The 14,656-nt window shown below is 40.6% G+C and overlaps 1 protein-coding gene across 1 annotated transcript; it reads right to left on the bottom strand.

The window, feature by feature from the left end:
- Window positions 1–254: 254 nt before the first annotated feature.
- LOC104539000 (E3 ubiquitin-protein ligase TRIM36-like) lies at window positions 255–14,097 on the bottom strand (the record flags this gene model as incomplete). The annotated part of the gene is made up of 5 exons (XM_010182407.1): window positions 255–350; window positions 1,435–1,581; window positions 4,758–5,083; window positions 9,832–9,861; window positions 13,863–14,097. Coding segments are annotated over 5 exons (834 nt in total), but the record flags the coding sequence as incomplete, so codon positions are not given.
- Window positions 14,098–14,656: the final 559 nt, after the last annotated feature.

Genomic DNA, 14,656 nt, shown 5'->3' with positions numbered 1-14,656 from the left:
GCTGCACCATTAATACACAAGAGCTGTAAGTCCAACACACCTCTCTTTGGTTAAGGTCTCAAATAAGCTTTATTTCAATAAAATTTAGCAGGACTAACACAGCAATTCAGGACTAACACAACCTGTACAGAAACTGTTTTACTGACTAACAGAAAAAAAACAAAAAGGATTTAAAATGCTCCAGTGAAAACAGTCTGAGTCCTTGCTGTGTCCCTGCAAGGGCCATCCCCAGATAACATCCAAACCACTCTTACCTCTGTTTCTTTCAGCATCAGATCCAGCTGTGTGATGTGGGCTTTCACCTGGCTCTCCTTACTGATGAGGTACTCAATATCTTTTGAAAGCTTCTCCTGTTAAAATAAAACCACAAGCTGGCAGAATAAAGGTATCCCACCCAAACTGGCAATCAGTGCAGGTAGGTCATCAAGCCAGTGCTTGGTTTATCTAGTTACAAGGGCAACAGCCCACCACCAGTTATGAACAGCCACCCTGCAGAGAGCTGCTCCATGCCCTGTGATGACTGTGTGGCGACATCAGGCCACAGCTGTGAGCAGGATGACAGTACAACCTTGACGGACAAGAGATAACAGCCTCAGCTGGCTCATTCCTCTCCAGCCACAGGAGTCACTCTCTCTTAGGCTAGGAACACAAGGCTTCAGGACATTACTAAAACTTACAGAAAAGCCTTGTTAGTTATTAACTCATTTGTAGTAAGATTTCCCAGAAAAATGAGTGGTTCAAAGCACAGACTTGTAAGTGTCTCTGCACTTCCTTAGTTGCAAGAGTTAACAGCTGTACAGGAAAAGCCTTGCTATCAGGCAAGGAGGCCAAAGAGCACAGAGCAAGCTGGGTTGATCTTTCTTTAAAAAAAAAATAAAAATGTTTTCCTGTGAGCAAGAGAGAAAGAAAATGAAAGACAGGAGGTAGAAGCAATCATTCTTTAATAACAAAGCAATGTTTGCAAGTCTTCCCTGTTGTACTATGCTGAGGGAATTAACAGCTATGTAACTTCAAAAACATACAAGGTCCCAACTGATATTTCAGATGCAAATGTCTCAGGGGTGCTTCTAAAGTATCGGCTAACCCAAGCCACAAGGACAATTAACTGAACATCCAGGTGTAGAAGCTAGATTATAAAGTATTAAATGTTTAAACCTTCTGCACTGGTCAGTACTGCTGCACAGTTGGCTAAAATAAGGTGGAAACACTTTTAAGGCACTATGTTTCAAGCCTCATAGAAAACATAGTTTCATTTCTCAGACATGCACTATGTCACACTAGTACGTACATTAACAGATGTTGTGCAACTGCACATCTCATGACTAGCTCACTGTCTTCTAAACACTAGCTTCCGGCCAGAGGGAGTTTGCCCTTGCACCAGAAGTTCAGTACTCTTCCCCTTCTTAAGGCCACATCCAATAATATTTACTTTACCTTAAGGGTTTTGTAGGCAGTGCTCATGGTTGTTACTCTGTGGTTTGCATGACTTCCACCCAGTTTACACAGATGACATACGGGCCTTCTGCAGAGTTCACAATACATGTTTACCCTCTCCATTTCATGTTCTGGACACATCAAAATCTTTAAAAAAAAAAAAAAAGGGCAAGCAGAGAGAATGCAGGTGTACTTCCAAAAACTGAGGTGCTCAACAAATTAAACACAATAATCCAACAGCCGTGCCCAATTCCATGTGGGTTTTTTTCTATTCGGTTTATCTTCCACCTTCTATATATTCCATGATAGTGAAAGCGAGAAGATGAACACAGAGTTTCCCAAGGTATACAGTGAGTAAACCTCTAGCAACATCTGTGTACACATCACTCAGCCTCCATACTGCAATCAACCTTTCTGCTGATCCTTGAAGTTGTTTGCAGGCCTCACACTCCCTACACTCCTGTTCAGAGCTGTAGCACACTCGCCCTGCTAATTTTAACTCTGTCCCTGCCAGCATGTCAGCTCTCTCTTAAAATGGCTACAAACCTTTTCTGAAAGCAAGAGTTGACATAATATTGTAATGATTTAAGTCTAAGCTTAGGATCAGTCCAAGGATCAGTCACATAGTCATAGCTCTTGGAGCAACAAGTGAAATGCAGCCACCACCACCAGTCACAGTCAGTTTAAAGACAAAAGGCTCCAGTGTTTCAATTCTTCTGTCTGACTCCAGTTACAAGTTGTCTGTGCTGAGTACTAATTCCAGCATCAGCTTCAACAGCACTGCGAAAAAGCTGGTGATGGCTAAAAATAATCTTTCAAAAACCAAACATGTTGAAATAACTGCTCGAAGAAGAAAAAAATGCTGCTCAACTCCAAGTTCACGGAACCAATAAAACCATCTAAAAGGGGAAGGGAACAGGGGCATTTAAAAGAAAAAACCCTTTGCCTCATTCCAGAGCACTGAAAGACAACGTTTGAGTCCATCCACTCCATGTTACTGAAGAGCTCTTGAGAAAGCTTTTCAGTTTCACATCAAGGAGAAGAACAAGACAGCAGTGCCAACAGTCAGTCCTTAAATGTGTAATCTTTTAACACACACAGGCACACAAAACCAGAAGGACAGGAAAGGGCATAAAAATAGAACATTTTGAGCTGCATATATATGGACATACTAGGCTAAAATTGCAGACCATCTCTGAAACTAACTCTCAAGCCCCGAATGTTATTTTAGGCTATGGTAAAAAGGCCAAAGACACCAGTCTTGCTAGCACCTTGGTACATAAAACTGTCATTAACCAGAACATGCAATAAGATAGCCTGTTGTCATTGACTGCTAGATGATTTAAAAAAAAAAATTAAAAGGAAGCCTTTAGGAAAATCTGTGCAGGCAGATAGCTCCAAAAACTGCAGTCATGCTATTGGTCTGTAGAAGCACATTTTCCACAGCAGTGCACAGTCACTCCTAAGAGAAACCACATATTTTTACTTATCTTCTCATATAAGCAAGAATTACAGCCTGCAAACTAGAGACAGAAGAGGTCAGTAGATTACCTTGTGTAGTTCTCTGAAAATTCAAGAACAATCAGTCCAGTATCTGCTTCTCCCATCCCCACCACACACGTTACAAAGTGCTCTCCAGTCTGGTTGTAAATCAAAGTGATGACTAGGAACATTTAGGAGACCAGCAAATACTCCATGTATTCAGTTCAGGTCTTAACAATGCAATGCAATGAAAAATACACTTTTCTGTTTTTATATAAAGCTCAAAACAGTCCTTCAAAAAGTCTCTATGAGAGCACAGTAAAGATCAGTTTACTGTAGTGGGGAAACTTTTCTACAAGAGATGTGTCTATAGCTGATTTAACTATACTATGTTTTTATTTTTTTTTATTTTTTTAAACTGTGCTTCTGTCTTCACATAAAATTTTGAAAAGCTAAATCTCACACACACACACACACACAGGATACATTAAGGCCAGAATGATGTTAACCACTTATTCCCCTTTTGCCCTGCTTCAACTACTGACGTCTAAATTCAAATTCAGTCTGCATGTAGTATAACCACATATGGTACTTTTAACAGTACACACATATCGCAAAGTGCCTTTGGTATTTTTAAGTAACAGCACTGAAGCAGTGAGGAGTTAGATACCATAGAAGCAAAGTTTTTAAGGAGCTGTAGAGTATTCTAGATCAAGAGCTGGAAGACAGCATGCAAACTTTAGCCTTACTCCTTTATCCAATAATAGGACATTTCACAAAGATAGCTGTGTATAAGTGCTTTTTAAAGCACATCAAGCACATGCTTGCTTGTAACTGGAAATCAACGTGTAAGATTCAAGAAAAACAGCACTACGTGGACTGCTTACTGCCAGCTTGCTAACTTCTGAGGCGCAGATTTTTCCAGCCTCAGAAAGAAGGTTCATCACCAGTCAAGAGCTTCTTATGCATTGCCTATCAATCAGATCTAAATAATTTAATCAAAATTAACCAGGACTCCTTGAACATCAGCATTTCTTCTATATGTGGGACCTCCAGCAAGGTCACCGGCCACAGGCATGCAGCAAGTATGGGTACAATGAGTCTTATTGTGGTCTCCTGTTAGAGAGATGGTAGCTGTGACAATTCTTGATGTGTAAACTTCATTTCAGTAAGGCACTGCCATGTTCTGCACCACGCTTAGTAGGAGAAACAAAGATAAAAGATAATTTGCAGTCACCCTGCAGTCACACAGCAGTGTGTAAAGTAGAAAACCTGCCAATACATTTTCCTATTCTGCTATAGCTAAAACAGTAACAGGGTGTAGTAACAACAGGGACCTGAACTCCACTTTTTGCTATTGCTGGATGCAAGGAAGGAGGACAGAAAGTAGATGATTTTGATGGATCAAGTTCAGGCACAAAACATCCACAGGGAATGAGCTTTAAAGGGGCAGAGGAGGAGGCCAGTTGTGTTTTTTAAGTTTACTGGACACAGGCATCTTCCTTGACCTGACTTCCAGAGAAAAGCATTGCCATTCTAGATGTTCAAGAACATTAAGCCTTCCAAAAAGGAGAAAAAAGATCCAAATCACAAAACCACAATCCATTCCCCAAAGTAAAAAAAAAAAAATCCTTATTTTTAGGATCCCCTTGAAAGACATTCTCAATATCCCCTTCAAAAACTACCACTTCACCATCAACAAGAATGATGGTTCATACAGTAAGTAACAGCAATAGTCAATAAATCAACAATGGTCCTAAAACCAACTACCATTGTATAGATATGTCTGAGGCTATATGTGAATGCTGCAACCCAAATTCTGTATGATACCGTACACTTACCTTGGGTCGGAAGTTGGTGGTAGGTCCTACATATTCATGCTGGGCTTTCAGAGTTCCCCAGGGGTGGTGTATTTTGAAACATTCATTGCAATAGCTTGCACTGCAGTCCATGCAGCTCTTTGTGGATTCTTGAGGTGGAGGTTTGCAGTAATCGCACATAATAGCAATGGCTGCCCTGGCTACCTGTCTGTACCTTTCCACTATGGTTTCCAAAGTGAAGTTGCGAAATAAGCCATTGATGCCACGTTCTCCAAGATCAATATCCCGCTGGCAACCCGGACAAGGAAACAGACTTGATCTGGAAGTCAATGAATTGCGTTTTCTGCCTGTGTAGACACCAAATCCTGATTTAGGAGGAGCATAAACAGAATAGGTTTAGATTTTAAAGGGAGAAGCACAGGGATGTATGAACCAACTCCAAACTATTGTAGCACATTGTCCAAACCAGTACAATACCAATTCATATGCAGTATGCCAAGCCAAAGAGAATACATTTGTCATGACACGGTAATGTAATGTCAGAGCCCAGGGGACATTACAAACTGCTACACTAAAACTTAATTCTGTGCTCAGATTAATTTAGATGTTCCAATCCTATCTTCTTCTAGTTTTGGACGCACTCAAGCTGCAGTCTTTTGAAACATTCATCACAAAACCTTCTGGAAAACAGTTGGTTTTAGACTAACTGACTACCCATATAGAGAGCAACATCTCCATAACACACTGAAATGAAACATGCATTATTCCTAGAGTGAGACTAGCTGTTCCCAGACAAATATAGCCAACCTCAAGCTCCCTTAAGTTTGTTTTAGTTGAGTTAAACTTATCTGGCTTATCCCAAGAGGCATCATAATAAAGAGGAAAACAAGTGAACTAGATGTTAGCAGTATCAAATCTCAGACAAATAACTCACTGTCGCAGTAGGGACGGACAAAGCGACAAGACAACAAGTGTTGGCGCAGCACAAAAAGCCTTTATTGTTTTTCTTCCTCATCTATTTATACTCTCTCTCCCCAGATGTGTCTTCTTCTCATTGGTTCAAAATTACTATGTTTCCTTTTTATTGGATAATATTTTCACAGTTCATCACAACTCAGCACTTCCGCCAAAGGAACACATACCCCTCAGTTTCCTGTCAGCACTTTCAACAAACTTGTTTACCTTGCGGCTCTTCTTGTTCCTGTTTATTCTCTCGAGGGTAGACTGGAATCTTCTCAAGGTCAAAGTCACTCTGTCCAAGGGTCTCAGTCCAGCTGAGATCCCCCACAAATTACTCAAAATAAGCAGAGGCTGCCCTGGCCCTTGCTGAATGGCCTTAAAAAAGGAATGCTGCTAAGTAAGACCTACACACCAAAGGGGATGCTGACATGGTTATGTCTGAGATTTCTCTACCCTGACCTGGGGAACCACAGATCTGCATGGCTACACAGGGTATGTCTATCTCTTTTAATTTCAAAAGCAGACAGCAGAGAAGGTGCACTCTTACCAAACAGCTACAATCAAATTTCCCCTCCTCTACAAAATACAGTGATCAAAGGATCAAGTAAAGCAGCAAGCCTAAGGAGCCTCTGGAGCCTATTCAAGAGGATGGCTCACACAGACCCAAAAGCTTTTTATAGAGCAACGTTCTTAAGGCTACCAAACAGGGAGTGCATCCTCATGTCTCACTCAAGAATTCACAGGGCACAACTATCAAAAAGAGTCCTTTTTGTATTTCTGAAACAGGTTAAGCCAGTGTTTAGGCTTAATAGGTATCCCCTCAGCTTCCCTTTACAAAGAAACAAAAAAATATCCTCTGTAGCTAAAGCGTGGTTTCAAGATCTCTCTGAGATAACTGCACGTTGATGTAACTAACAAATTTGTAAATGGAGGTATGACTCAAAACAGAATTCTTAGTGTGGAAATTGGTTCTTCAGAAAGGTAAATGTGTTCTCATGTGTATTTAGTCAGTATGTTCCCATCAGAAATGTTGATGCTTTAATTTCTTTTTTGAAGCTCTGCTTTGATGCTATCCAAAAGACGGTTGCCTTGTGCCATGCTCCTGTGGCTGCTTCACCCAACAATGCAAAACCTCCCTTTCTATCACGCCCTTTCCAGTCTCTTTAAGAAAACCAAACAACATTTCCATAAGGAACTAGTTCCATTAAAAATACCTGAAACGTGTCCCATCATAGATATGCATGACTGTCAGCTAAGTAGCCACAACCAGAGCAGGAATAATTGTGTACAAACTGGCAACCTCAAACTCAGCTGGCCTTGTGCCTTTCCATAGGTTCTAAGCAGAAGAGCCAGGCTGTATTTATGGGAATGGGTTACACAAGGCACTGGTATACAACTCTCTCATTAAGGGAAGCAGAGATTTTTTTGGTCTTATTTTTTTTTAGTACTTACTTGAAGTGAATTTATTACCCAAACTGCATGTCCTGCAGTACTTGTAATTTGGCATACACAGCAACACACACACGCAACATGTAGCAACAGCAGTGAAACACAAACGGTATTCCCAATGTATGCTCCAAGCCAGCACTGCATGCAGGAACACAGAAAGATCTTCTACACAGACTTCTACAATGACCTAAAAAGATTATGATTTTGCATGCAGTGCCATGCAGTCAACAGATACAGAAGGGGGATCTGAGGTACTTACATTTGCTAAAAAAAAAAAAAAATAATGATACAGGGACTGCCTACAAGCAGTATGCTGTAGCAGAGAGCAAGCAATAACAAAGCAAGGTAACAAGAAAAAAAATGTGGTGCAGTGGACAAGTTTAAAAATACAATCTGAAATTCGTATCAGTAGCATGCTTTTGAAGTCTCACCCAAGTGGCTCAAATGTGGAAGGGGTGTTTGTTTTAACTCAAAAGTGAGTTCAGCCGCATCCAAATGGAGGCCTTTCATTCTGCCCACGGTAGACTGAAATGTGGCCACCATCACGAGGCATGCTCTGTGAAGACTGGTGACACTGCTTACAGAAAGCAATCCAGTACTAAGCAAGTCCTGTGCACTTGCAGATGTCTCATGCCTTTTTGCTGACAGAACTCCAAGAGCTTAGGGTTAGTTTTGCTCCCCTATTTTAAACCCTGGAAGTTTACTTGCTAAGCTTGGCATGCTCTGCCACTTCGGTATTTAAAGTATGGAAACATTCTCTTTTTGGCTAGTAAGTGGTAAACTTAACATGCAGTAAAAATTAGCCTACTTTCTGCTTAGAGGATTTATGCACTCGTATATTAAAAAGCAAGCACTGATGAAGTGATGAATTACTTTGAGTACTATCTTTCCTATCTGTCTTGTGTATAGTTTGCTAAAACAGAGTTCTGCTTACATAAAAAAAAAACAAACAAAAAAAAACCTCCAAAAAGCAGAGCACCAAATCCCACAGATTTTGTAGTCAGAAGTGCAGCTGAGAGAAACTCAAGTTATCCCCATATTCTCTTTTACACTGCCAATTTGGTTTACAACAAACAGTATGTACTTTGTGAAATATCAGGAATCATCACAAGAAATTTTCCACCGTGGTCTGTAAAGAGACTGCTCCACATGCAATGAGTAGCCCAATTAGTAACTAAAAAATTAGCACCACACATGCTTATGCTCAGACTCCAAACTTACTATTATAACACAGATTGCAAAGACTCAAGTCAAAGAGCAATCTTAAGTATGTCTTTTAAAGACAATGTTTAAAGGTCCTCTTTCCAAGAAGCTGATGGTTTGCAAAGCAATAAGACATCTTAAAGACAAAACTGTGTTTTCCAAGTAAAGTGTATCACCAGAATTCTATGTTTATGGAAGACATGGAAGTTAAATGTGTGACAGTTTAAAAAAATAAAATATTTTAAAAGTCAACTGGATCCTCATTTTTTTTTTTCTTAAATATAGATGTATGTTGCCACTCCCCCAACTCATTTAATGTTTTTGCATGGATTTTTAGGAAGAACTAAAATTAATTAAAAAAAACAAACATGAGAGAAGTCAGTAGCTGCAAAATGTAATTTCCAGATACTTTAATCTTCCCCAAATCATAGAATGGTTTCAGTTGGAAGGAACCTTAAAGACCATCCATGTCCAAGCAAGTAAGGACAACTTTCCAAGAGCTCTGAACAGTGTCCTATGATATCTTTGTTTTATGACACTTTTGCTCTTCAGTTGAGTCAATTTAAACTCCCTCTTCTGATTATCTGCTTTGTCCTCCACTGAGTGTGAAATTCATATTTATGTTTAGCTCAGTTCATGTCTTTCTTGAAGGACACAATATTTCTATTGCTCATGCGCCTGCCAATATTATGGCCACATGGAGCTTTCAGGGTTTTTTCCTGGTTTTGACAGAGCATCAAAAAAAGAAGTATTTATGTTAAGAAGCCCACACAGTGGCCAAGATACTCAGACTAGCTCAGTTTTGGAAATTATATGTACTTAAGACAAAGAGACACTGGCTATCTTTCAACCTGACGGTGTCAATAAGCACACCAAATACTGCAAGTGCATCAAGGTAAATTGTGCATCATATATTCATGTGCCATGCTAAATCGCCACTCAAATTACCATGGTGTAGATTTCCATCTGCTTCTTTATCAAATTAAGCAGGCTTAGATACAATGAAGAAGTGGTAATACCTTCAATTTAAAAGCAACAGCCAGCTATGACCTCTCAATATTACAAAGATCAACCTAATAATACACTTCACTACCAGTAAGAAAGCAGTTTTACTTAAACTCGAGCATGTAAACTCTTGAAAATTAGAAAGCTTGGGGCAGGGAGTGACTCCTGCTTTTTGCTTTAAAGGGAAGAGAGAATGTGCATTTTTGCACCCATCAATGTATGTTCAGTCATGCATAAATACAAGAAGAAAAATATAATCCCAACCTTAACTGAATTCCAGTCCAGTTGACCTTTAAGTCAGTGTTAAACAGAATGAAAAGCTTTCCTTATAGAAGTCCTTTGCTGTACCTTTGCTTACTGCAAAAGCCATTTCATGGACTTGACCACTAACAAAAAGCTATATGCTAACCAACAATATTTAATTCAAGATCTAAATGCTAGACTATCTCTAGCCAATACAAAAGTGAAGCATTTCTACCTCTCCACCCAAAAGACCTCCTCTGTGAAGCTGTGAACAATGAAGAGAAAGCTGTTTAGGAAAAAAAAGCACAAGAAGATATACCATTGGTTTACAATGGTTCAAATTAAAAGCATCAACTACTTTCTCTCCCATGGCTGTTAAAACTATTGCACGGCTGAAAGACAAGAATGTTTAATTTCCTATCACATGAAACAGCTGCAGTGTTTAGGCAGAACAGAGAAAGGGAGAAAGAAGAGACTGGGGAAAAAGGGGAGAATGTGCAGGGAGAGGTATTTCAGACATTCAGTTTCTGCATCATTCATCAGTGCTGCACAAGTGTCAACAAAACCACATTACACGCTTTAGTCTAATTACACCAACATTGTAATTACACTAAATTTACAGAAAACGGATTAGAGATAATAATTTTCATTTTATATGCAACAATTCTTTAATCAAAAATTATTTTATATATAACATATACAGTCGGGGGTTTTTCAGACCAACACATTAGCTTTAAATAATATGCACTCCCTTTCAAATGAAAAATAATAGAGTTCCAGACTTTTTGTATTAAGATAAATTGTACTTGTAAATGCAAGCTGTGTGCACAACAAATACAGAATGTAGACCAGTTCCTTCTAGCATCTTGAGAATTTAAATGCCAAAATCATTTTAAATAGATGATACTCGTTATGGAGATAGGAAGGATTCTTTAAGTGAGGAAAAAAAAACAAACCTCAGCAGGAGAAAGGTGCTGTATACATTTTCAAATATCACAATAATGTTTTGACAGTGACATGTCCTGCATGAGGCTACCAGAAATTCTAGTGGTTTTTTGTAATACATGTGAGGCCCCACTTTGGCTGTTTCCTTATATGTTATCTCTCTTACGGGGCTGTTTTATTACAAATTCCCCTAAGGATCACAAAACAAATTTGGCAAGGCAGTGCACAGTGTGGGTACTAATGCAAGACAAGAATTGTTGCAAATGCAAGTTGCAAGCTGGTTGAACGTTACAGGTACCAACTGTTTGAGAGCGAATGTCACACCCATCATAGCAAAGGAGCTATAACACCCATAACATCAGAAGCAAAGACAGTATAACCTGAATGTCCAAACATATTATTTAAAGCTCCCATTTCCATATGCTTTTCATTTTGCAAATTTGAGCTATCATTTCTTTGTGATCCGCATCTGCCCAACACTCTGGGGGAACTCCATTATTTCCAAGTATATCTTGCTACCGATCAAACAAATACGAAGTCTTTCAGAAAGCATTAATCTCCTTCCACTAGCAAGCCAGATAAGGAGATAGTGCACCTAACTTCCCCTAAATTTGCTAGGGTGGTGACAGACAACTGTGGATTTAAAGACTACAACCTCTGCAACAACTTGTGTGTATGGGGGGCAGAAGTACCAAGAATGGGTCTTTCTTGCCCTGTCATTAAGGGTATAATGAAGCAGTAAACAAAGCTAAACAAGCTAAACAAACTAAGTAAACAAGCTAAACCTTGTAAGAAGGGCAGCCAACAACTATGGCACCACTGCAAACTGAACTCTGCAAATCTAGTCATAATTAAATGCCAGGTTCCCATGGGAGCTCGGCCTCCTCCATGCACAAGCCGAGCTGTGCCAGGGCACCACATGCAGGCTGTGCCATGCTAGATCTCTACGAAGGGCAGCCAACAACTATGGCACCACTGCAAACTGAACTCTGCAAATCTAGTCATAATTAAATGCCAGGTTCCCATGGGAGCTCGGCCTCCTCCATGCACAAGCCGAGCTGTGCCAGGGCACCACATGCAGGCTGTGCCATGCTAGATCTCTACTGAGGACAGCCTGGAGGGCAGCTTTTGATGGCAGATAAAGGATTACCTCCTCAGTTACGCTGCTGAAGGCAGCATGGGGGGTGTCACGGCCTGCTTTAAAAAGTGAGCTCTTTTATCCCTGCACAGCGACAGAGGGATACAAATCACTCAGGATAAGGGTGTAAGCAGTATTTTCACTAAATAAGATACATGCCTTGAAAAACACTGGAAAAACATCACCCTTAGGTGATGGAATACCAACAAGAAACCAAAATATGGCTCCAAAATTACCGGAACACAGTGCAGCTTAGCAACACTATAACAATTTGATTAGCAGAACTGAGAAAACTGAACTTAATACTGTCAAAATCAAAATCAAAACCCAAAACCAAAACCGCCAGCTACAGCCCACTGCAGTCGCACATGCTGGAAAAGAGGAAAAGAGAACGAGAAAATGAGAAAAAGGAGAGAAAAGAAATAAATATTTATCAGAGAAGTAGAAAAGGAGAAAGATAGTCACCACCTCCAAGGCCTCTGGTGTATCAGCACATGTTTAAGATGGCGGCTAGACAAGCAGTTTCTTTGTTGAGTCCAGGTTGGCAGATGGCAGGTGAACACACAGTCTCAGGCTTAAGTGGGGGTATTTAAACTCTTCCCCCACCCCCCTTGCCTGTACCAGGTGATAGGGCACACAGCAGGTCATGACACGCCCCTCACCTGGGCAAGTCTGGATATGCTCTCCAGCATGGCCATTCCTGCCACCTGGGGGTTGCTCCTGAGAATCACCTGCTTTGAGGCATTTAACCCACGCCATGCCAGGCCAGGCCCATACAGGGTGGCTGCTCCCCACATGCAGCCTGTCCCATACCACACGCTTCACAAGCCACAGTTTTCACAGGGAGTTCAGGCTGCCCATGGGGCACACACCGCTCCCCAGTCACCCAAATTGGGGCTCCAATGTCCGTATTATAAAAACATAAAGCTGATGGCAGTAGCGGAAACCCTTGACTGCTTCAGTCCACGCATACACCACCATGCCAGAACATTGTGCTTACTGAGTAAAAAAGGGAATAGACTACAGAAGAAGACAGCCACCAGTGGGGTCTATAGATTCAAACTTCATGTAACACTGATGTTAGAGAGGGATTAGAAGACAGCTGAAGTGTATGTATGTAGAGCTGAACAGTGACTATGAGACTGTGCACCTCATATCCAGAAAACAGGACTATGATGAAGACAACTAGCCACTTGGTTTGGGGATTCCCCTAAATCATGTAAGCCTCAATCAGCCAAGTTTCAGCAAACGTGGCATTCGCTTAGCAAACTGATTTGAAAAGAGTACCAGAACCAATATAATTTGAACTCTGGAAACTGGGGAGGTTGAACGCTAGTAACATGAAACTCAAGTTACAGCTTTAGAGTTTGTCACGTGCATGATTTCCAGAGCACTGCAGATTGTGGTTTTAAAGTGGGTAATTATGTTAGAAGAAAGCCTAAAAGCCAAGATGAGGTTTCTTTCAAGAAGTATAACATGCATTAATTACTTCCGATGTACCTGCATAAGAGCAGATCAACTCATCTCTGGATTACACAGATGGCTGTAAGAATCTTTCCAGTGTGGCATCACAAAGAGCATGAGAAGTCCTACAGCTACATGCTCCTTACAGCTTCGAGCAGACCACACTGAAAGAGACTGCTGGTGCAGACTTCCTATAGTCATCTGTCCTCCAATTTTGCAGCTGTGCCATGATTGTCCCCTATGGAAAATTATTTACTGTAAGCATAATGACATAGGTAGAACAAAACTATCATTTGCAAAGTCCGCAGAGGCTCAGAAGGAAGACGGAGCTACTGAATGCACGCTGGCCAAAATCTGAGAGAACCACCTGAATAGTACTAGTGACAGGCAATAAAACTGCTGAAACCTATATCTTGATGCTATTGGACACAGTGCTATCGCATCTTCTCTGAAATACAGGATTAAACAAACACAATGGTTACAAAGATTTACAGGATGCCACAAAGACAAATCTATTGTATATGAAGTAACATGTGCTGTCCTTGAAAATATTCCCATTGTTCTTGCCACAGAATGAACAAGACTTCCACTATCCCTAACTCATCTCTTCAACTGCGGCAGGAGTACTGGAAGGACATTTTACCAATGCAGATGCCATTCAGCTCAAGTCAGTCGAATACATAAAATGAGGAAAATTTGCAAAAAATTCTGATACATACCTGATCTACTAATCCTGTCAATTCTGTCCATGCTAGAAGAAGAGATTCTAATTCGAGGGCTACTCTGATTAGAGGATTCAGAGCCTCCATCAGCAAGAGAGTCTTCAAATGCAAAGAGTATTTCTTTCACACATTTGTGACAGACATTGTGCTGGCAAGGAAGAATCAGTGGATGGGTAAATAATTCCTTGCATGCTGGGCAGATAAGCTCTCTTTCGATATCCTTAATGGCAACCTTCAAGACAGAAACAGGGAAAAAAATAAGTGTAAGTGCAGAAAACATGAGCCAGCAAGACTTACTGCACAGCTGTACATCTGCATGTCACCAAAGCCTAGCTTTGTAGAATAATCGTTGCAATTTTAGCTGGTTTGAGGCACTCCTCTGGTTAGCACTGCAAACAAATCTCAACATGTATGAAAGCACCGACAACATCCATCTCAACTGAAGTGAACACTGCCACTAGGCAAACTCAGTTCATCTTTAGGTCATGCCTGCATTGCAGGGGAGGAAAGGAGTGGAGGGGAGTAGTCTTAATTCCACCCAAGGAATTAGTGAGAGAAAGCAACCATACTTCTTAATAGGAATCAGTATGTTTAACTCAGCTTGCTCGCTGGCTTTTCAAGGAGGTGAAGGGCAGAGAGAAATAAAGAAAAGAGAAACTGTCAGGCTGGTTAAACAACAAGCTTTCCTACCCTGTAATTCACATTTAAGGACTGAAACTGCCTTGACTTCATTAGGCTAACAGTTCGACTCAGGAACATTATTCATTTATTTATCTGCTGCACAAAGAGCC

The sequence above is a fragment of the Mesitornis unicolor genome, unplaced genomic scaffold, assembly GCF_000695765.1.
Source record: "Mesitornis unicolor isolate BGI_N332 unplaced genomic scaffold, ASM69576v1 scaffold19554, whole genome shotgun sequence".
Lineage (NCBI taxonomy): Eukaryota > Metazoa > Chordata > Aves > Mesitornithiformes > Mesitornithidae > Mesitornis > Mesitornis unicolor.
Note: the sequence above shows the minus strand (reverse complement) of the source record. Positions and strands in the feature narration are given on the sequence as shown.